Source organism: Electrona antarctica (assembly GCF_951216825.1).
Source record: "Electrona antarctica genome assembly, chromosome: 16".
NCBI classification, from domain to species: Eukaryota; Metazoa; Chordata; class Actinopteri; order Myctophiformes; family Myctophidae; genus Electrona; species Electrona antarctica.
Window position 1 is genome coordinate 16,068,297 of NC_136797.1, and position 24,866 is coordinate 16,093,162.

Consider the following 24,866-nt stretch of genomic DNA (forward strand, 5'->3'; position numbering starts at 1 on the left):
CCTGACAGGGGAGAGTTTCCCTGGCCGGACGTAGTGCGTGGAAGGAACACGTTATTCCAACCAGTTCCTTTCCCCTCAATCAGGTGCTCCGGCTGGCCAGGGGGAGGTAGTTTTGAGACCAGGATTACTGCATGTTTTTTGTGAGGGTACCTACCCTAGGGGACACTGGGAGAACATGCAAACTCCACACAGAAAGGCCCTTTCGCCAACCCCGCCTCGGGTATGGGCATTGATGACATGGAGGAGAGAACACGTCCCCAGTGCCCACTGCGTCCCCTGCAGTGGGAATTGAACCCAGGACCTTGTAGCTGTGAGGCGACAGCACTACCGACTGTGCCATCGTGGCCCCATTTACAAAAATTGTACTTATCTACAAACGCCTTGCACTGCGACCTTTGTGAGCTTGTAGATCAGCTATGATCACTACATTTGTAATAGTAGTTAATTCAAGATATTTTTTTAAAGTTTGGGTCCCAAGAGTCCCTTTCCTATAAATGTAGTGGAGTCAAAAGTACAATATTTATATTTGAAATGTGAGTAAATGTAGCCTAAAGTATGTTACTGTCCACCGCTGGCTAAGTGCTTTGACATTCAGGCTATATATACTTCCACCACGGCCAAATTGGTTTGAGGCCAACAAGCCATGAAACGTATTAGTTAATATCGCCTAATCCTCCGGTGTTGTAAAACAGCGGCTCTAGTATAGGGCTGTGACATTGGATAAAATGACTCACAGCCAGAACGAAGCATCATCATCTGGCCCTTGAATCATTGTCATAATGGCTTTTCACCGTCAGGGGGCAGTATAGCATTAAATCATAATCTGAATGAATGCTCCCAGTGGATGAATGAAACCATATAATGGGGCTTAAAATATCTTTGGTAGCCGCATAGCCACTGCAGAGCCCTGTGCAATTGTTCAGGTCGCATTGTGTCTCACTAGTTCTCACATTCTGAAGTGTAACTTGACATGAGGTGTTTGTTTGGCTCTTCATTTAGCCTACCAAAACAATATTGTATTTTCTTAGCAGCATTTTATTTCACACTTGTTAATGCTAATGAGGCCCGACCTATACTCTAAGGGCCCGACGCACGCACGCACGCACGCACGCACGCACGCACGCACGCACGCACGCACGCACGCACACACACACAGTCACACACACACACAAACACACACACAAACACACACACACACAGCCCACGAATAGCCCACATAACTCTGATTCAGTTTGTCATTTTGGTCCGTCTCTGTTGCCTCGATACTTTACCCATTTCCTTTAATTTCGTCATCCAGAAAGAGTTTGATCGTTCCAGGCAGTGGCTTTGTTGTATGGCTGTAGTCACAGTGGATCAATATATGGTCCTGATATGCTTGCAGCAGCATTTTCATCCTGTGCTCATTATAGCCTATGTTCTTTCATGCTTTACTACCAACAGTAGTGACCTGTTCCCTGGGTTGCCTCTATGTTATGGCATTTATATTTAATATATTCCAACTTCATTCAATAACTGTTTACAGACCAGGCCCAGACTTGAGTTTAAGCAGCTGCATGTCAGTGTCCATTTCATTTTGCAATATAATTCTCTATGTCAAAGTAGGAGACCGGACAGACGTTGACCATGTAGTGTTAGGTTACATGGTTCCGAATATTTATCTATTACAATTACAATGAATCTTTGGTGAATCATTAAATCTACTGTAGGTAAGGTCATGGCTAAGCCTGATTAGGTGTTGGGTGCCAAAGAAAGCATGCTTCCTATTGTGGAGTATGATGGAGCATTGGAGTATAAATGAACCATAAGTTGCCTGAATGGCTGTCAGCAGCCCGTTGGTCCTCAATGGATCACTAATATCACTATGATCCAGAAAAGCAACCCGTCCCATTACTGCTGCCTCAAATGAGAAGAGGACAAGGGAAGTGATGGATGCCATCGCCCCCAAGGCTACGTCAGTGATTACTCATAGTGAATGATACCTCGGTCACTACCCACCCAGCAGCCTCCCATACTCCAATCTGCCATCTCCTCCTCCTCTTGAGTCAGCAGTCTACAATGTGTGGTCTGGAAATCTTAAATATACAATACATAATCAAATATTGCACTACATAGAATCCCCACTCTGCTTTGAGTAGGGTAGAGGTGAGCAGACCAGTTGATGTCAAATTGCAGGTATACCAGCATGGAATCCTCCTACCTCCGAACTATGTATAATGGCAGAAAGGGTTCTTGAGGGCTGTGCTTACAGTATATATTTGACTTTCTTTCCTCTTGTTTTCTGTAGGTGTACATTCTGAATACATTCATTATTTGTTGATAAAGTGTTTCATCTTTGGGAATGGAATTAATTTCATGCCCTCTTCATTTTTCAAACACTAATAACCAAGAGTGTTCTGATGACTCAGAGCAATTTCATCCCTTTGGGATTAGTCTAATGAAGTAGTGAAGTACCAGCAAGTACCATATTCCTACATTTGTCTTTTTGTCTTGAGTAATTGACATAATGCCGTAGAGACCTCCGTCACAGTTTGAAGGCGACAATGCTGAGTGCGTTTCCTTTTCCCCCCCGTCCCAGACTCAGAACGTCATGTACGACATGATATCAGACCTGAATGACAGAGGAGAGGACATGGAGAAGAGGATCGCCCTCTTGGAGACCAAACTGGAGACCTTGCTGGGGAACTTGCAGGCCTTGCCGGGCCTGATCAGCCAGGTGATCAGCCAGCAGCACAGGGACTTCCTGGAGGTGCAACTCCAGCCGTATGACAAACACAGCCCTGAGCGCTCACAGTCAGTGTCCAGACGGAGATCGTCCTCCACAGCTCCCCCCACCTCCTCAGAGAGCAGCTAGAGTCCAAGGGGAAGGCCTCCACTGAAGACTTTTGCCATCATATGGCTAAGTTGCATTTATCGTAAAGCCTTATGGTTTCAATATGTATTATCCAAATTCTGATGACAGAATCCAAGGTACCGGAGGACAATGCATTTTAAAAGGATAACTTCATGCTGTTATTTGTTTTTTATTACCTCAAACTATGTTGTTATCCTTGCTCTGGTGACATGACCATGAATGATGGCGCTTCCCTCAGTAAAAACTAAAAGGCCGGTTGATGGTGGCTATGTCAAAGAACTGATCCATCTCTATGCAGAGGTAGCCTGTTTTAGGTGACGAGGTTACCAAGTGTGAAAATATTGCACTAAAATAGTGCTTCTCACAGACTTTGTGCTTCTGCTGGCTTGATTCAGATACCGTGTTCCTCAAAGCAAACCGGAAAACCATGCAACCTGTCAGTCAGGGAGAATAACAGCTATTATTTTATTGAGGAGAAGTGCTGTGTTTGATGGACTAAACTGAACTGACAACAGGGGGCAGAAGAAGGTCGCTCCTACACACTGTCACTCAGAGATAACTTATAAAGCTTGAAATATGGAGGAAAATAGCATATATCTTTTAGGTTAGAAACAGCATCAAATATAGTGGTTTTCCTTTGCAGAGTACCCCTGTAGAATGACTATTTTTGGGGCGACATTGCAAATAAATTAATCCTCTAGTCAAAATGAATGCATCAAAATCTGTACTTGCACTTACTTTTTAATCAATGCACTTCAATACTGACTGACGTATGATATAACAATACGTTTCTCATTAAAAGAAGAACATTTTAGATGTTTGGGCATGGGTTTATTAAGCCTAATTCACCCTTTGCTGTGTGACCATGTAGCTTGTCAAAAATAAGTGATTTCAACAGAAGAATTTGAGGCATTATGTCAGTTGAAAAGTTCTGGCCGATATATCCTTATTATTATTTTACTTTTTTCAGTATTCTTTCTGCAATTATATAGCTGATGTGTCTTGATTTTTAACCACTTTCATCTTTGCGTCCCTATTTTGAAAAGTTTCAAAATTAAGCTCACAAGTCTCGAGTTGACTCGTGAGCTTGTAGATTGGCAAGTTTTAAAGGTTTTTAACAGGGCTACAGTGATAAAATAAAGAACAATTTATGTGTGTATTTTACTTCAACAATCTGTCAAAACATCAATCATTGGTTGTCTAGGCCAGTGGTTCCCAAAGTGGGGTCCGGGGACCCCCAGGGGTCCTTGAGAGAGTTCCAGGGGGTCCCCAGCTAAATGATAGTTAGGAACCAAATTGACCCTTATGGGACTGTAACTCAGAGAGTGTACAAATGGACCTGTTAAATTAACATTGATTTTACAATATAAATTGGGGGTCCCAGAGATAGAAATGCCATTAAATGGGGGTCCGTAGACTAATGCATGTCAAACTGGGGGTCATTGAAATGTAACGGGTTGAGAATCATTGCTAGAGCCGTACAAATCTTTTCTCATAGGGGGGTCCTTGGCATATCTTTTCAAAGGGGGTCCGCGGGCTAATTAGTGTCAATTTGGGGGTCCTTGACATGAAAAGGTTTGGGAACCCCTGGTCTAGGCCTCACCAAAATTGGGTTCAGCAAATATGGCATCGGTCAGACTAGTTCTTTTTGACAAGTCACACGGCTGTACGACACAGTATGAATTAGCCATTATTGTCAATTCTCAAGTTGTGTGGATGAATCAAGTCAAAGCATCACCTTATACCGCTGTTCACTGAAAGCTACTGAATGATCATAGACATCGAGTCCCCTCTTTTCTCTCTGTGTCCTACCTCTTGTCCTTCTTGCCTGCATGTGCTATTTATGCTCGCTGTCACCCCAGCCGGGCAACATTAGATGAATGCTGATCAGTTATTACTCACTGAAACCATATCTACCTTTTAAAAAGAAAATGCCTATTTTTATATTCCAATGGGGACAAGCACACCTCCTACACCTAAGTACGCAGATAACAATTGGGAGTTGTGAATGAACAGATTCAGTATTTCTAGCACATGGCTCATGTGTTGGACAGGAGTTAAGACACACAACATGTTAGCCTATTAAGTTCTCATGTCATGTCAACCTGACTAACCCTATCTAACAATCACATTGTACTTACATTCAGATTATTATTTTTCAAGCACTTGCATCGAATAACACTGTTGATTGAGTTGGAATGTAAAGAAGTGTGGAGTTTGAAACCTAAAGGTTGTGTGTGGCCTTTATTAGGTTGTGCATTTTAAGTCAAAAGTCTCAAAACCCAAACAGCAAAAAAGTATCGTAGGCCTACTCGTATTTATTCAAATACTCTCCTGGGTCTCCCTCTCTCTCTCACACACACACACACACACACACACACACACACACACACACACACACACACACACACACACACACACACACACACACACACACACACACACACACACACACTACTGTGTCTTCTTGTCACTGGGATAAATTGTACAGATCAGTGAAAAGCCCGTATGTGGTCAACATATGGGTTAGTTGTTAAACATTTAACATACGCTTATATATATTTGTTATCACACCCATTGCAAGTTTCTTACGCCCGAGTTATACATAGTTGCCACACAGAGGGTGTCACACAGAAATAACCACTCTATAAGCTCACATTGTGTTGCAGTGAGCTTGTAGATCTGCTATTTTCGGTGTGACACCGATGCGCAACCAAGTATGAATCAGGCAATAGTGCAGTGAATAGGTGAGTGGGCCAGTTGTGTGATGGCTACTTATCTAACCAGCTGTACTAATCTTATTCAACCAATAAACCCCACTAACCAACCAACAAGAAGAATGATGGATGTTCAGTCCAGGAATTTCTGCAACATAGAAACCAATGAGAGATTATACTGTATGCGAACAAAATATTAAACAATAAAATTACAATATTTAACAACCTGTGTGCCTCTTTTTGTTGGAACAAGATATATTCACCTGTCAGTTGCTGTATTTTGGTGTCTGTGTGTGTGTGAAAGATAGATACATATACAACATTGACTATAAACTGTCAATGGTGTGTATTAAACTGTCAATGTCAGTTTAATACACACCATTGACAGTTTATAGTCAATGTTGTATATGTATCTATCTTTCTCTTCCTGTCTATGTATTATTGTGGTCCGGAGGTCGTTGTTAACTATGAAACCTTGCGTTTTTGACACCTAACCCACAATTCCTAACTCAAATCCATGTCGCTCACCCCAGGCAAGCCCCCAGGTCACCGTGACGTCACGTGACATCAGCCCCCTGGTCACCCCAAGCAAGCCCCCAGGTGCCCAGGTCATCGTGACATCACGTGACATCAGCCCCATATATGGTGCCCAGGTCATTGTTATTTATTGGTCAAAGTTCATCCCATGCCAAAGCGACCGCACTTGCCCAGCAGTCTGACGTCGCATGGGTGAGGTCGTACTGCTGGGGCAGATCGGCGTGTGTACCGATCTGCCCCAGCAGTATGACCTCCACACTCGCGGCGCCGTCTTCTGGCCCGAAAATTAAGGCCCGGCCCTACCTGGGCCAGGCCCAGTACAAACTAAATACAAAATACACTGCCCCCGCTGCCACCCTTAGATATCCATATATGGAGCTGACCTGACATTCCATAACTTGATCTGACCTCATCACACCCTGTACACTCAAGATGCGCTCCATATATGGCCAGTGCATACGACCGCTTCTCGCCCTCAGGCGTCTTACTGGTATAGTTATATGTGTTGTTCTTTCTTACTGTAAATCGCTCTGGATTAAGAGCGTCTGCTAAATTGTAAATTGTCTCTTGTGGGTCAGTGCAAATTAAATGAAGCAGAGGTGTTTACCGTGTTTTGCTGAACTTTATACACTACCATCTTATGATCTTTTTATTTTTGCATGTGGTACAACTGGAATGGAAAGTTGTAAAATTATAACAAATGTTCTATTACACAGAGAAAACCTGTAGATGGAGGCAAAACAGAGAAATGGCTACCTTTCAATGTAGATACACATTATCATGTTTTTATGTATGGATAAAGCTAATTATAATTTACAAGGAGGGCCAGTTATTAGATATATTCTTTATTGACTTTATTTGGACACTTGACTTTATTTATTTCATACTCAGTTTAATCATTGTTCTTAACCATTAAGTTAAATTAATTATTTAAAATCAACATTTAACGTCAACAGCTTTATTGTCACATGATCATCACATGAAAATAAGGAAAGAAGGAATCAAGTACAGTAACAGCATGTCATGGGGTGCACATATAAACGATGTGGGGCTAGTTCACACTGTAAAGCTCAATTCCTATAATTATCTCTTTCTAGTGGAGACTGATTGATTGATTGATTGATTGATTGATGCAGAATTACAGTAGGCTACATTTCAAGTACAACTCAATACAAAAACTGTTAACAGTGAGTGGACGACACCATAAAGCATTACACTTGTTTACAATAGGGCCCACCATTTTCAATTCATCAAAATTCATCAAAGACCAACAGTCGAAAATGTAGGCTATTGATTTGCTTTAATATCAAATATTGAATTAATAGTAGACTAAATTTCAATTGCAACCACTGGAGGGCGACAAAACGACTTGCCAGTGAGCAATAGGTGGTACACTTAGAGGTGGTACATTGGGACTGATCTTGGATCAGATTTACAATGACATAAAAAGATGGATTCATAACGTACAGTACAGTACAGGGGGGCGTGTGAAGTGTGAACAGGGCAGGCAAACTTGCTACTATGCGTGCGTGTAGATCAATTCCAAGACAGGCTCCCAAAAGCACCAATGAAATTGGTCGTTGAATGACATTCATCCAATGAACGAACTGGTTGTAAAAATGAAGGCGGGCGTATCAGCTGAGTGGCGTCACGTGTGTTCATGGGACAGTGGGATTGAGGAGGTCAAACGCCACTGCCAGTGTTTGACAAACGCGAGGCTAGCTGTTGGAAAGCTACAACGAATACATGCCATATCCGAATGCAGGTCGATAATAAGATGCAATTAATTGCCATAATATAGTTGGAAAGGTAATTGGGACGTCGTATATCGCACGCGTTGGTGGTTGTCAGCTAACGCTAGCTACATGTAGCCACAATATGCTGTAGAACGTGTGCTTGTACAAACTAAGAAAGGCAGCTAAAACTACGGAAGTTGTTTTTTTGTGGTTACATTTGTGACAGTTGACAGTTTGTAAACCGTTCTCTCATATCATCATATGTCTTGTGGATATACAGTGTGGCAGTGGCGTATCTCTGCAGCATATCGTTTTTTAGTTATAGCACTTGGCTTGTTTCGTGCCCCTTTATCTATTGACACTGCGTAAAGTAAACAGATCAACATGTTCCAGTCAATGCCCATGAGGCGTCCGATTTGCGACATCGGTGCGAAGGCGGTGAGATACCACAACAGCGGTGCCTTTGGGAGGAATATCGGCAACGGGGAGCCCGAAAGGGCCACATGGCTGGGCAAAAGCATGGGCCTGTTGTTGTCATGGCTCCAGAGAGCAGGTGTGGGCGAGGCGGCGGCGAGGGCGTCCGGTAAGAAGAAGAAGCCAGGCTTGCTGTCCATACTCGCCAACCACTGCAGCTTCGTGACCGGCCAAAGGCTCCGACGTGCCTATCAGATCGGGGAGCTCTACTCCAACTTGTACTCTGAGCGAACGAGGTGGACCCTGGTGGGCAGCATATGGCGCAGGCTGCACAGAGAGCACGCCCGCTCGGGCAAACTAGTTGCAGCCCTGGCCGGTGTCTTTATGTGGGAGAGTGAAAAGATCCAGGATGAAGAAATTCGGAGGTATATACCGTATATGTTCAAAAGTTGATTTTTGTGTTGTTGTGATTGTTGTGTGTGTGTGTGAGGGTGAAAAAAAAGATCTCAAATATTGTTCTGTGATGAAATAATAACAATAATGCATTGTATTAATTTGTTTCCGCATTTTAATTTGATTTTAAGATGTGGACTTGAGCTTCAAGCTTTGGAGGCTGTGAAAAAATTAAGCAAGTCCTCGGTGGCAGTAGCAGCAGAACCTGGCTGGGAAATTGTGATGGAGAAAAAAGACTTCAAAGTGTGGAAGCGGCCTATTCTTAACAGCCACTTGTATGAATACAGAGGTCAGCCAACAACCCAGCAGTCTAGTAGTGGCATGTGAAACCTGAGTCTTGACATGTGTGCACTGTGCATTCATGCAGCTAATGCTATCTGAGTTATTCACGTTCTGTTGTTTTGGCTAGTCAGACTCATCTTCATGTTATGTATTGACATGAATGTCAACTGAATGTCAAACAGTAGTTTTATGCTTCTCTTTCCATTTTGCCACAGTTTTGGGCTCCTACACTGATGTCACACCAAGACAGTTCTTCAATGTTCAGGTACAGCGCTTTGAAATCTTCATGTGAATGTCAGAAAAGCAATGAATTACGGAAAGAACCTCAAAACTGATGACTCCTCAACCCAAAAACTATTTGGGAGGGAATCTAATACGTACAATATTCAAGCTCCTCTTACTCCACAAATAATGTTGTGGAGTAAGTTGTTGACAGACTTAAAATGGGGGTTTTGTTTCTGTACATTGCCCCACCACGCTACTCAATTCAGACCCTCACTTAATAATGTTGGCTAATGTCAATCTGTCCTTGATGTTTGTGTGTGACTGTGTTACCCTCCTCCCCACCTCGGGCGTTCTAAGAGCCTTACCTCTTGCCAGGCCGCCCTGTGTAAATAGTAATTTGTTGTGACCTGCTTGGTTAAATAAAGGTTAAAACCTGAGGCATGTCTTTGATTATGTTAGGCATGTTTTGTGAGTGAGTGTTGCCTTGATTTTAATGTAGCCTAATAGTGTATGCGCTTACTATGAAAAACCTGTCCGTTTGTCCTGTCTGTCCGGCATGCCTCGTGAGTCGTGACACGCTCTATATATGGCCCCTGCTGCCACCCTTAGATCTCCATATATGGAGCTGACATGTTCTGATATTCCATATGTTGCTCTGACCTCATCCAACCCTGTACACTCTAGACACGCTCCATATATGGCCAGACCTCATCAGACCCTGTACACTCAAGACACTGCCCCCGCTGCCACCCTTAGAGCTCCAGACACCCTCCATATATGGCCAGTACAGAATTCATTCCATATGTTGATCTGACCCCCCCCCCCCCATGCGAAAGCGCCAGCGCTCGCCCATTACTTACCCGTTACTTCTCGCCCTCAGGGCGTCTTACTGGTTGTAAAGAAAAAATCACACCCGTGTGAACTGAGTGGTGCAAGGTCTTATATAGCCTGATCAGCTGTGGTCTGACGTAATGTCAGTGACCATGGTAACCATGCTCAACTGTGCACGGACACGTACACAAACACATACAGACAAAGCTGGTTGTTGGAGTGGTTTGCACCACTCAATAATACGCAATTTCTACAAAGATAAATATGGAAATGAATCAGTCAGCAACGTATTCTTTGCTCCCAGGTTGAATGAGATTTTCGTGTTTACATTTACAACAACTTTGATTGATAGGTCGACATCCCAATGTTAACTTAGAATCTGGATAAATTAGAGCAATCTTGCTTCAATTTGCTTATCAATAAAGGACATGCTCACCTACTGTATACAGACTAAGTCCTGTACAGTACTGGTTGTCACTGGAATTAGATTACATTATGCAATGCTTAATAGCTTGTTTCAAATTTGGAAAACACCATGTTTGTTTTGTCCTCGATGTTGTAAGATAAGAGCGCCCCTCACTTCACACAGGTGTGATTTTTCAGACAAGTTATGACATGTATTCATGGCAAGGAAGGGTGGGACAAAATAATACTGCCAATAAAAAACAATTATTCTTGATGTAAAGAATTACATTTGATTGACATTCCAAGCCTTAATACAGCAAAGCAGCAGAAGCTGAGTTTGTGAAATGATTAGCTAACTGCCTTTTTTGTAATCACATGTCAATACACTGGCCAAATATTACATAACTAACTACATTCAAAACTAAAGTCACATTTGCTAATGGACATGATGCCACTTGTGCTGAAAGACTTTGACCTGTCTTGAATGACTTGAGATTTGATAAACTCTGAACTAACTGTAGAAGTGTAGAATGTAACACTCTAGGTCTGTGCACAAACTGAGTACTATAATAAGCTGCTGTTGTCACGTTTCCCTCCTCCCCTCCCCCAGTTGGATACAGAGTACAGGAAGAAGTGGGATGCTCTGGTCATCAAGCTTGAGGTGGTAGACCGAGAGGTCAACACGGGCACCGAAGTTGTACACTGGGCCACACACTTCCCTGTAAGTTTCTGTTGCTTGCGATTACATTTCACTCAGAGATAAGAGTCCGACTTAATCAAAGCACCCATATGAATATAAAAGTATAGAAAGGTTATTTCCATTCATAGCGCCACTGCTTCCATGCCAAACAGAAGAATTTCTCAATCCATGGGGGGAATTAAAGATGCATTTAGTCCATATAAGTGGTGTTTATTATGATGTCTGTAGAAATAAGTGTCAGACAGGTACCCTAGCAAAGTAGGTGGTTGTCTACAAACAGAAGTATGGTGCTTATTACCTATGTAATCTATATTATTTAATCTATATTATTTTATATCTATTAGAGCCTTAGATCTGCTAAATGCAATTTGTCCACACTCTTTTTACAAGTGATGTCTCAATTTTATGTCTACCCCTGACAGTATCCCTTGTACTCGAGGGACTATGTCTATGTCCGCCGCTATGATGTTGACCTAGAGAACAACCTGATGACCTTGGTATCAAGGTGGGTATTTTATTATATATATTTTGTCCTTAGCTTTTAGTGGGGGTTTTCTTTACTAATAAAGTTTTTTATTTTTGTTGCATCATGTACATCAAGTGTCTTTGGGTACTCTGAAAAGCACTATATACACTTTGAGATATTATTATTATTATAAAGAGACAAGTATGTTGGAATTGGATCCATTTATAAATAATTACTCACACGCATTGTGTATTTGTATCTTTGACATGTGGTATATATATTCTGTTTTTGTTAAAGAGCTGTGCAGCATCCTCGGGTCCCAGAATCTCAGAACTTTGTCAGAGTCAATTCATACCAGTCAAAGATGGTAATCCGTCCTCACAAGTCCTTTGATGAGGTGGGTGTCTGGGTGATAAATGTTTTAAGATTTTGGTTTGCTTTAGGTTTGTGTTCTTCGGCTATTGGTGACCTTGTGGTGTTGTGTTTTTGCTTTTCTACACAGAATGGCTTTGATTATCTGCTTACCTACAGCGATGACCCTCAAACTGTCTTTCCTCGTTACTGTGTGAGCTGGATGGTGTCTAGTGGTAAGTTCTTTACCCTGGTCTAGTTGTCATATAGGATTCATGCTGTGCGTCTTATGTTAAAAGGACTACTTATTTTTTTCTAAGGAATAACATGAACAGAATTAGTGTTCATGGTTTCCTTTAACAAATTGTAAATAGTACACACAAACATGTACAACCCCTCGTCAAAACAAAAAAAAAAGTCGTGTTTCACTTGCACTAGATGTAGTTCAGGTGATGGTGTATTTGAGGTTTATGTCCTCTCTCCCTCTTATGAATACACATACAATTAAAGGAGAATTCCATGCTAGAAGGCTTTCTTATCTTTCTTACCTTTCTTTGTAGTTGTTACGTCCCCACCAAAGAGGTCCAGGAGATTTTTTGTGCAAAAACTCCTTATTGGCTATTTCCCCTACCATAAGCCCTCAATGAATTGCATTGCATTGAATTGAATGGGGCTATGGGGTGTTGTGCTAATTCGCTTATTATAAACATCGAAATAAGTAGTAAAGTGTGCCGCTTGGGATATTATTTACATTATGAAGAGATGATACAAAAAAATTATAATTTGAGAGATGGAAATAAGCAAATTAGCACAACATCCCATAGCTCCGTTCAATTCAATGCAATTAATTTAGGTCTTATGGTAGGGGAAATGGCCAATAAGGAGCTTTTGCACAAAATAACACCTGGACCTCTTTGGTGGGGACGTAACAACTACAAATAAAGGTAAGAAAGCCTTCTAGCATGGAATTCTCCTTTAAACCTAGAAGTACATAAAGAGTTTCACAGTAGTCCCCTTTCATCTCATTTGGACTGATGCATGTTACACACCACTTTCAACCTGCTCAACTTTGTTCTAGTTTTACGTTATATAATGTTAATTAACTACTAGCCAGGTAGCAGCAGGTGTAACATCGGTGCAGGAAATGGACCATGCTGCTCTGCTTCCGTCTGGCAGAAATGCTTTTTTCCCATTCCTCTGGACAAAAGCAGTTGCACAATAATTCAGTTCTAATGGGCCTACGTTTCAAGTTACCCATAATCAAGGTTTTTCTCCATTTGACTATATTTTTAGCACTAGTATTCAAACATGTATACCTTTATCTGGTAGGTATGCCTGACTTTTTGGACAAACTACATGCTGCTGCCTTGAGAGCCAAGAACTTGGAAGTTGGAATCCATGACTATACAGGTGTTATAAAGCCCATCGATGCTACCCGCCAGGAACGTCTCACTGGGGACAACACACACACAGGAGATTCTGGCCAGATCTATGCTTGAGAGACTAAAAAGCTCATGGGTTAGTTGTGGTTATGGGGAACATTAAATCAAGTCATAACCTGCTTGGAAGATACAAAGACCTGTATCCTGGATAAGTGGTCATAAGAACAGTGGAACCTATTTGTGACAATATGTGCACCCTTTGTGGGGAAAAAGAAAAGAGACTACTACAAAGAAGTTATTTCACACTGCCCGTCTTGCCACTGTTTTTGCTTTGCCAACTGATATCATCCCTTCTGCCTCCTTTTACCTAATACTGTAATGACTGGCACCAACCAGCAAGACTGAGCCAAAACACCTTGTTGTTGTAAAGTTGCTTTTGCCAAAGCACTTCTGAATTCTCACATTATATACTAGATGTTTCTCACAGTACCTTCTGTTACTCATATTGAATTGGCACCGTAATGTCTGATGGCAATGTCTTTACTTTTCAAAGGCCAACTCTGCATTTCCCACTAGCAACCTCTGTTGTACTGTCGGTACTGTCTACATTCTGATTGGAGCTAGATGAATGTAAAGGTAGTGTCTACTGTGTGATTGGAGCTAGCTGAATGCTCAAAGTAATGCAAGTGGCAGTGGAAGTAGCATATATGATGAGTTTAGTGGATTTCTGGACATCGCAAATACATACTTTATCGTTCCCAAATGCCTAGTCTTGTGTGCTTTAGACATCCCTCCAGGGTTCCTACAAAAGTATGAAATTAGATTTTTGTCATTGTTTCCAGACTATTGACTTCACCATTGCATGGCTAAGGCGGTGGTTAAGTCGTTAATTGATTTCTATGAGCGACAGCACTTGGTTACAATCTATTTGGCAAAACCTAATATATAGATGGAAGATAATTAGCCCTTCACTAAGTTCCTCCCCAACCCATCTTTGTCCAATAGGCACGTTAGCAGCGAAGAAAGCTTGACCTGCATAGCAACCTTTGCTAAACTATTTGGATTGGCATTGGACAATCGCTTTTTGGGGTGGGATTTAGTGAAGGGTTAATTGAACGGTTGGATTTTAAAACCATTTAGTAACAAACATCTAGCTATTTGTACTCTGATGTCAAATATGGTGTGACATATCAACAGAGAATTCTGGAAATTGTCTGGAAAAGCCATTTTAAACTAATTTTAAAATGTAAAATGTGTAAGAACCATGTCCCTCACACAAGCATTACACACTGTCAATGTACTGTAACCTGGGAACGGATACCATACAGAACTTCTTTAAACCTCTCCATAAGATTATAGCCGACCAATTATGGCATAATTAGTGGTACTTTTTAATGACAATGTAGAACAAAATGGGAATAATGGGGCAACACTGGTATTTATAAATTATTTATTGCAATGATTAGCAGGCAGCCATTTCTATAATGTGACCTGTCCAGTCCAAAGTAGATTTATGTAAACTAGTTGTAACCTTTTTTTTTTTTTTTGCCACAGTTATCTCTTCACATCAGAGCAATGGGATTTAAGTTCAAAATGTTTTCCCTGTAACTAAGTTTTTAAATTGAGTTTGTCTACAAGATTGAACCTTAATACCTGGCATAAATCAGTTGAATTAAGATCCTCTCATGGGTTCCTTCTCTTACAGTATGCGGATGGAACAGTTTTTCTTGTTGGCACATCCCAGATTTCGTGCTGTCCGTCCCAACATATTTGTGGTTTAATTTGCCAGGGTTCATTGACGTAAAGCCTTCCGATAACCAGATAGATAACCAGTCCCTCACCATTAGGGGCATAGTGTCTTGTGGCAACCAAATAAACCTCAAATAACAATAAAATGGTACTAATGTGCTTGGCTTTAGATTTTTCCAGAAATGGAATCTGACCTTGTTTGCTGAATGCCCTTTCATAAAAACGTATAGCACTTGAGCAATCAAATAAAACCTTTTGTGATTAAAAATTGTCCTACCTCAGCACAGTCAGACACACACACACACAGTCACACACAGTCACACAAACACACACACACACACACACACACACACACACACACACACACAAACACACTTCAGAACTCACCAGTGATTGGTTGATGGATACCCTGATGTTCACAAACAGGCCACAGTCTAATGTAGGCATGGCTTTAAGACGGCTAAATTAATTAGCAGTTATCTGGCTAACTAGCTTGAATCCCCATATAATAGCCTACATCCTAGAATGTCATTGCTTCACGCAGTTCACTGTAGTGATGTAATTGCTTTGTTTCATCCTTTCACATTGGGCTACAATGTTATGCATTAATAAATTATGTCTTGAATGCCTACATATCACCAATGATGTGCTAACATGCTAATGAGAGCTTTGTGTGTTGATGTTGCGAGGTGTATTTGGCATAGTTGTGTCAGCTGAGCTGTGTGGTTCGCTGTATGCACGTGGCAGCATGTGATTGGTCTACTTTTTTACAGGTGGACACATAAAGTGATCTACATCTATACGTAACGTTTGTGACGATATACAGGAGTAGACCAACCGTGCTGTAGACACCTGGCCCCTTAAGTGCCATGCCGTTAAAATAATACATTCAAAGTTTAATGTATAACTGTATGTTTATTCCAACTACAGTTATGCTTATTTGTAACTTTTCCCCATCTGCAACGTTTTTTTTTTTTTTTTTTTGTAAGTGTAGGTCCTAGAAGTACATGTAACTCACTTGTTGCTGTTCTAAATAAGAGTTGGCTCTGTATTAATGAATGTTATGAAAACTTGTGATACCACACATGGGATATCATGTAACATAGTCTAATGGACTACACTGTTTACAGCCTGACAATCTGACAAAGTGTCATGACATTCTTTTTTGTTTGTAGGAAACATTGTCTCCATTGCATGGACTTCGATTTAATGTCCTTCAAAAATATATAATTGCGACTCTTGCGAGTCATTAGAAGGATCCTACACAAGTGTTAAATATTTAATATAGCCCTGTAATGTCTAAAATGTTAGACCTGAGGCCGATAACAAATTGGTGATCCAGGTCTAAATCAGTTAATAGTACCTTCAGTGAATAAAGTGTTCCTACGTTTGTAAAGAAAAGGCCATTCTTCACTATGGAGTGTTTGAGACGGGTTCGATTTCTCTTGTGTTTCCGGCTTGGCTGGACATTCAGTGAACACGATTGTTGTTCAGCGAGGTGCAGAACTGGGAGGAGGGATAGTGTGTTCCTCCTCTTGTGACTGGTGACTACCGTACATCGGTACATGGGCATTGGAGGAGATATGGTTGTCCACACCTTCCCCAGACCAACATAAGGGGTTGACCGTGAAGAGGACTATATAAATATGGGGGAATTGGCAATGACTAAATTCAGCAGAAGAAAAGGAAAACATCTTTGTAACAGTGTAAAGTGTGGTTATGGTGGAACGGTATGCTATATTTGAGAATTTTCTGCTTCAGGCAGTGCATTCTGGTGTGCCCTTCTTTGTCACTTACTGACACAGTTTGCCTCCTCCAGTAGTCACGTTTTTGTCCATATACTTTTGAGCTAGCAGTATAATGTGATTACCAAAACTAATGTTGATTGCATCACAAATAGCATTATTATTGTATTATATATATTATATATTACTGATTAACTATGAGTTGGAGCACTTCTATGTGATTTACAGAAATGTTGAAATGGAACTAACTTAATTTCAATAAACCATTTTCAATTGTATCTTGCTATTTCTGTTTATACTTAAGGCTTTCAGTGACTACTGTGTAGTTTCACCTTGTAGTTGTACGGTACCCATACACACACTCCCACAGTGATACATGGGATTATACCAGTGCAAAACGGTAGCTACATTCCAGTCTAAATGGCTAATCTGTAAAACCTCCAATGTTGAGGTGCATGGAGAAGTGATCCATCTGCTTGGAACCCTACCAGGTCTTTGCCTAGCTCTGGTCCATAGCCTTCTACTGCTTCTACGATTCTGCCCTGCAGTATAAGGCTATGGGACTTTCGGTTTTAAATCTCAAATCGAAATCAGACCAGCCTCTCCTCTTTAGTGGAAATCTCACGAACGTTTGACCTACTCACCAATACAAAGACGGGTTGTGTCAATAGAAAGCCTACTTTCCTTAGTGGACGCACTCTGAGCCCCCCACCACATGTATAAAAGGATTTTGTTTCCACCGGGAAAAAAATACTTTTAGTTACTCCAATGCGCCCTGGGCCTCTACCGATAACCGATATTGCCCAGAGAACTGCCTCATAGAGAATATTTTTCCTCCGGTGAAAAAAAACTCCCTTTCTGGCCAAAAAGTACCGTTTATACGTGTGGTGGGGGCCCCAGAGTGCGTCCACTAAGGAAAGTAGGCTTTCTAATGACACAACCCACCTTTGTTTTGGTGAGTAGCAAAAACGTTCTTTTCAAATACGCTAAAGAGGAGAGGCTGGTCTGATTTCGATTTAAGATTTAAAACCGAAAGTCCCATAGCCTTATACTGCAGGGCAGAATCGTAGAAGCAGTAGAAGGCTATGGACCAGAGCTAGTCTTTGCCTAACTGGCTAGCAATACATTTGTAGCTGCTATAGTATATTTCATTATTTTCACTTTTTGCCTCACGAATACAGTTTCAGTTCGGGATACCAATTCGATCCAATCAGGAGATGGACAAGTACTCTCCTGATTGGCTGAAATTTGGCCACCCACCCGAAAATGTATTTTATGTTTATTAAAGAGCTGGAGAAATGGGGATACCTCCGACCCTCCGTTACTGAACGCTCTGGTTGCTATCAGACTATAGTGGTTAAACTTTTTTAACAAAAAACCTTTTATTTTAAGTTAACCAAAAAAAATCACTTACCCTACCTAAGTAGCCTACTTTTGCAAATACTTTGAGATCAATGCAAGTCTTTGCCAACATTCAATGAATATTAGACTTTTTGCATGGATAACTGCTTGACTTGAATGTACCCATGCTGGCACTATATAATTTGCATTAATGATGTTCTGTCTAGCTCCAATCTAGAAAGCATAGGCAACACCCAAGTCTAGGGCTAATGATATCTGATTGGAATGGGATGTTTTCAATACCTCCATTATCATTTTCATGTGTAGTAGGTTACACCTGCATTTCTCAACCTATAAAGCTTAGATAATTATCATGGTTGCTGTAGATAGTGTATTATGGCTTAATAAAAACCTACTTTTTTTAGTAGAATATACCGTAGAAAGATGAATAAAGACTGTCAGAGTTGTCAGTACTCCAGACGTTTTGTGAAAAGACAGTTCATCACTACGCTCGTTCATCAGCCCATCCGTTAAACTATGATGGACTGTTCATAATCGTTTTAAGAGAACTGATTACTAAAGCTATACTGTATGTCAACAACACTAGTTGTATATGTAGCCTCTTTATTTCTTAATAATTCTTAAGAGACTAAACAAATGTGATCTCATTAATGATTATTCGTACATGGGTATTCATGCAGTCTAGTAGAACCAAGATAACTATAAAATAATTTGATCACATCTAGAACACAGACCATCAGTTTATAATTCTTGGGCATTGTCCAGTGTCGTTATGATTGAGATTACAAAGCATGTCCAGTCCACCTTCTTAACCCATTCTGGGCGGGAACCCCTTTTGGTGTTTTAATCATTATGTTATGCTTTAGCTATTGAAAAATAGCAGATCTACAAGCTCATAGCGTGGCACAGAGTGCCACGCTATGAGCTAGGTCTGCTATTTTTGAAAAATCTTGAAAATGTGGTGCAAATCTTTCAATAGGCCTATATATTCTTTCAGAGCTTTTTAACTCAAATCTTTCCTTCTGGAAAGAGTCCCTGGAACGACATATTTTCAGATGGGCCAATTACATATATTTTTGGGGGTCCTTGACATGAAAATGTTTGAGAACCACTGACACAGGTTTTTCAGAAAACTTGTCAGGATTTAGAAGACATTTGTAGAATCGTCCTCAGGTCTAAATGGGTTTATTGAGTCACATTGTTGTAGCATGTGACCTATCTATACAGGCTGAAATGAAACGCCATAGTTAAAAGCCACTGAACACTTAGTATAATTGATCATATCCACAAATCTGCCATTTTGAAACTAGCCAGCTTGCAGTAGATAACACGGCTTAATTTGTATGAAACTCATAAACCCCTCAAGTCTCATCAATCTCCCTGACTTGTTTTGTTTAATTCTTGCCCTTAATTAAACAGAATATATTCATTGGTGCTAGACATCCACACAGGATATTCAGATCATATTTATTAGGGCCCAGAACCAATACAATGGTCATATGTTATGTCGTAAGACAAATTTATTTATTTATAACATCAGTAAAAAAGAAAATAATAATTTAAAACAAATACACAGGCATCAAAAATACATCAGTCACAAATACTGAACAAGAACATGATTCTGTCTTAAATTAGACATCTTAAGAGAATAAAGATTACATTTTTGTCAAAAAAATAAAATAAAAACGAAAGTGTATAGCAAAAAAGAAAATTAGAACCCACAACTTATTAGTCATGCTCCCTTGTTTAATTAAATAAACATTTTGATAATTTGATCATACAAGGGATGTTTCTCCGGTGCGTTGCAAGTCTTATATACATTTAATAAGATAATTATATAACGAGCCAAAAAAAATAAAATAACCTTTCCACAAACATTTACAATATTTCCAAACAAAGTCATGAATCCATCGATATATCATGGTCCACTATCTGTTTTAGAGCTTGACTACTTCAGACTATGATGACATTCACATTTCGGGGAATGTGTCTATCCTTCATTTAGACCAGTTGGTGGTTCCCAATATAACCCACTCCTCAAAAGGAGATTTTCAACGTACATTTCAAATGGTCAGTTGTGACCTTCAGTACTACAACTGCATCCACAATCTCTACAATCCTTTCTCTAAAGACTGTAAGACTGCTTCATTTATTTGGTACATATTGCTCTTGTGCTCTGATTAGATGAATAAACAATTGGCCTAGGATAAAGGTCATCTGAGTTTTCTACAGCAAAACAGCATTGGCATTGGGTTGATAACATCAAAAGGCAGATAACATCAATAAGCAGAGTAGGTAAATTAGTCAGAAGAAGAATGCTCACAAGCCTCCAAGGTGCCTGGCACAACCATGAACAGAAGATGCACTGCATGGTTAGATCAAGCACAATGGCGTCCTGGGCAAAGCAGTCAGGCAGCTCGTCCATTTTTCTTTCTTTTTTTTGCATAAACAAGTATGAAGAAACTTGCTTTAAGGCTGTAAAACAAAACAATAATGTCTTCTTTCGTGGTTATGTTTGACACAAATGTAACGAGTATGGTCAAAAAAGGATCAAAAATCACATACGAGTCATATGACAATACTTCCAAAAGACATACACCATATCTGGTATATTATAAGATTACTTTGTTCTCCAGAGTTTGCCCAGTATTCTAAATATCCTCATAACTTTCATTAGTAGCCCAATATGAGAGTTGGTCCAAGTCCATAGGTGTGAAGGAGGAGTTATCGCAGTGCGGTCGAGCAAAAAGATACCGCCACCTTACACTGGGGAAGTGTTCGCAGTACAGTGCGTCTAGGACCATTTGCGAAATAAAAAAAGGATTAGTCATAGGTCACTCTCACTGCGGAAAAATAGGCACCACCCTTCCTGCGCACAAACTGCGTCAAACCACGCCCTCTCGTCTTTCGCACCCTATTTTGCCAGATGTTTTTGTATGAAAAAAATCAAGAGTTGGTCAGTTTTATCATGCAAATAATATAGAATATTCAAAATTCTGATGGAATGGTTTAACTCGAGCCATAAGGATGGACTTCTTGATCAAATTAGTACACCATCAGTGCATTGGGCATTTCTTCCCAGGCAATCGATGGAAATAGAATTTCGGTGAAATATAATGGTCGTCTTATTGAAAACCCAGAGATTCTTAGGGAATACAGTTGCCCACTGCCCAGTATAATTCTTCTGATAGCCTTGCAAAAAGAGTCTTTGTGTCTAATCACTCAAATGGACTAAATAATAACAGTTAAATCTATATCACTGTAGTCCATCTTTTGAGATTTGAGATCTAATCTGAACACAGACAAAACCACTCCTGACATCCTTCTCCTAACCATGTTAACGGTCACTGGACTCAATGTCAAGAGTCAGACCCAGGATGCTATCAGTTGAAAGAGCTATAAGGGAAGTCCCTTGAAAAGGTTTGGCAATCTTGTTACTGCCATTCATTTCTAGATCCCTAGGGACATCTTGTTAAAATGAGAAGGCATGGTGTGATAATCAACTTAAATCTTTGGCAACTGAGCCACTTTGTGGGATGAATTAGATAAATATGCATATACCACACAAAGGAAGTCTAGATTTGTTGTGGCACAAAGGGATTCATGGATCATTAGTGGAAAGAAGTACAAAAATGGAATGTGTTGGTGAAAATGGACAGTTTCCTTTTTTGGAGTAATGGGGATGTTTCAGGATGATGCGTGAACTAATAGAATGGTATTATGGGGTTTTACACATGGACACACGGTTATGTTCTCTTACCTCAGTTTCTTTCCTTTTTTGATGGATCTCCAACATTTGAAGTTTGTATTTTTAGCTCATGCTCAAACTTGTAAATCTTACCATTTATTACACCCTCCAGATCATGCAGTCAGAATCCTTCAGATCGCTGGGATACTTTGTCCATTGGTCTAAAAAGTGCCTGACTGAAAAAAACTCAAATACATTCAACCAAAATTTGGTTGACAGATATTGGAGGATTTTGTACATGTTCCTGTGACTAAAAATCACACATACCATCCCAAGAAAGCATTAATGTAAGGCAAAACACATTTGAACCATACCTTAATTCAGTCTATGACACACTCCAACTGGTGTCTTTGGAAAGTCACTTCCACACACCTAGTCTCTCCAGACAGAAACTAGACTTGGTGCGAAGTGTGCACCATGGTGGAGCAGATTCAAAAGCGGTGAAAAAGTGTGGATGCTCTGAGCTTCTTCTCGGGGATCCACCAGCTTCCTCTATTTGAGACAGACTGTCCTGACTGCGTCTTCTCCGGAACCCTCAAAGTCTCTACCCTCCGCCCCTCTTTGAAGTTAGGAGGGGGTTGGTCATTTTCTCTTGGGATAGGTGGACAGGCAAGAAGTACTTTGACTGGGTGGGATTGGCCTCAGGTTTGGGGCGGGGGGGTTCTGGTTCCGCATTTCATAAATATTAATACAGAGTCCTCCCTCTCCAAAGCGGCAGATTCTTTAATTTCGTTAGAGGGGGAAGTGCTTTATTCACTTAATGGCTTTTATTAGTGTGCGGTCTTCAACTCTTTCATTAGCTAAAGTGCTGCTATAATTTACAGGGGGAAAGGAGGTGGGGGAGAGGCGGGGTCTGAGCAGTGTTGGTCATGTTGCCACTGGACAGACGTACAGTACACTACTCTCAACCACTGCAGCTTTTCCTGAAATCAGGCATTCTGTCTCAAAGATAAATGCAGACTATTGCATCAAATGCATTGTAGATAGCATCCTCTTACCATTATAGTGTTGAGGTAAGTGCTGACAGTGTGTCGTCTTTCTTCCACTCTTAGGATTAACTCAAATGATTGCAAATGTAAATCAAAATGTCCATATGTGAATTAGATACATTTGTATATACATAGAAATGCATGGTATAAATATTATCAACTATTAACTGCATACAATGAGGAGCCAATGAGCATAAATGTTCATCGGATGTTTGCAGAAAATAAAATCACTACATGATGTGAAGTTATTTAAAAAAAAAGTGAAAAACGTATTTTTTGTTATATCTGCTGGAAATGCAGATATAATATCCCCTGCATAATTTTACGCATAACATCTTATAGTCCATGGGGAAAAAATAAAATTGTCAGTATCATCACTGATCAATTTAACCATTGTGGCTGATATTCTAGAAACATACATTTTCTTTTGCCCATGGGTCACTCTGATCATGTCCATTGACTATATTATATGGGTTAGGGTTAATATGACTAGGAGTGTCAGCATAAAAAGTGCCACATGAGCACCCTATTAATTGCAATGCTGTTTAAATCCTTTCGACCTTCAGATGGTGTTAAATGGCTAGCACAAGTGTACCTATTGGTATGCTATGTATTCTGTATAATATTCTATTTTGTATACTTGTTCTGTTTTGGATTGATTAAACACATTGCAGTGAAATTCCCAGCCTGACCATGTAACATTTCTCTCCTTCATGTATGGCGGTGCCCTCTGGAATGACTGACACAGATAACACAGCCATCCTCATTCAGACCAGCGATTCACGACGAGACGAAACCGTTATAAGACCGATTTACACTTTGACGCATGACGGTGTCGTGGGGCCAAAAATAGCTTATCTACCTGTTCACGCCTTGAATCCAAGCACGTAGATCTTATATTTTTGGCGCTCAACTTTGTCATACGACGGAATACATAAGCATTACAATGTTGCAGAGAAAAGTCGCAGTGGTCTGAATTACCCTTAAAGCCCACAGTGGCTTCCGATGAAATGCTATTCATTTTGCACCATGGGTCCTGGCTAGTTGTGAACAGCTGGACTCGGATGTCCCCAGACTGTGTCTGAGTGAATGAACTGATTAACCTGAGTGACCGTCCCCCACTAGAGAGAGGGGCTGGGCTGGGCTACCACTCTACAGCCTGAGTGACTGCCTCCATCATCAATGTCATATAAATCACTATGGCAGACCATGGAGGCTGGTAGTAGTAGTAGACAGGCGTTTCAAATGAAGCCTTGTCTCTGAGCCAGTGAGATGACCAGACTCTTGCCCAGTATTCGGGCATTTCTGGGCCAGAGGCAAGACTAGTATCTACTCACCTGATGAAAAAGGTGACTTATCTCTTCCGCATACTATACTGTCAAACCATACTTTTCATTAACCACTTAAACCCTATATTCCATTGACGAGGGTCAATTCAATATATTGTCTTTATCCCCACCTAAAAAAGCACATCTACAAAATCAATGCACATTGGGACGTTGAGCTTGTAGATATGTGAGATTTTATGCCCAGATTAGGGATGCTTGGGTCCAAGCTCATATTTAAATCATCTTCAGAAATGGAAAATGACAAGATCTTGCCTGGCTATGCTTGGGTTAAAGGGCTAGATCACTTTTGTAAAGGTTTGGGTTGTGTAGTTAGTTACCTTGCCATGAACTCCAAAAGTCTGCAAGAAATCTAAAATAATTGCTGCATTGATTAGAAATTGATTGAACAAGAAGTTGACCGTTTTTTCAAAAATAGTACTGGATTTGGTGATGTTACTTCTATATTGTCAGAATCAAGTTCGTTTGCATTCATTTATCAACTGAAAGAACTCCTCTTGAGGCTCTTTACTGTAGGCTACAATATAAGTCCATAGGGAGCATTTTGAATTATTATTTCTAATCACTTTTTGATTTC

At 40.5% G+C, this 24,866-nt stretch overlaps 2 protein-coding genes and 1 long non-coding RNA gene across 4 annotated transcripts in view; 2 read left to right on the forward strand and 1 right to left on the reverse strand.

Moving 5' to 3' along the window:
- kcnn2 (potassium calcium-activated channel subfamily N member 2) overlaps positions 1-2,961 on the forward strand; it is a gene marked incomplete at its 5' end in the record, with an annotated part of 36,970 nt that extends 34,009 nt beyond the window's left edge. For both annotated transcript variants that reach the window (XM_079524640.1, XM_079524641.1), the window contains one exon: positions 2,576-2,961. In XM_079524640.1, coding sequence (XP_079380766.1) covers positions 2,576-2,851 — 276 coding nt within the window. In that variant the 3' untranslated portion in view covers positions 2,852-2,961. The remainder of the gene's footprint in view (positions 1-2,575) is intronic.
- A 4,789-nt stretch (positions 2,962-7,750) lies between these two features.
- stard7 (StAR related lipid transfer domain containing 7) lies at positions 7,751-13,658 on the forward strand. The gene is made up of 8 exons (XM_079523611.1): positions 7,751-8,680; positions 8,840-8,997; positions 9,206-9,255; positions 11,062-11,172; positions 11,574-11,656; positions 11,915-12,014; positions 12,120-12,204; positions 13,298-13,658. Exons 1-8 carry the CDS (start codon positions 8,226-8,228, stop codon positions 13,465-13,467), a joined length of 1,212 nt encoding a protein of 403 aa, XP_079379737.1. The 5' UTR covers positions 7,751-8,225; the 3' UTR covers positions 13,468-13,658.
- Positions 13,659-16,035: 2,377 nt separating this feature from the next.
- On the reverse strand, positions 16,036-18,062 carry LOC306939115. Its single transcript, XR_013791839.1, has 2 exons — positions 17,952-18,062; positions 16,036-17,343 (listed from the first exon to the last, which is right to left on the reverse strand). It is a non-coding gene; the product is annotated as an uncharacterized lncRNA (long non-coding RNA).
- Positions 18,063-24,866: the final 6,804 nt, after the last annotated feature.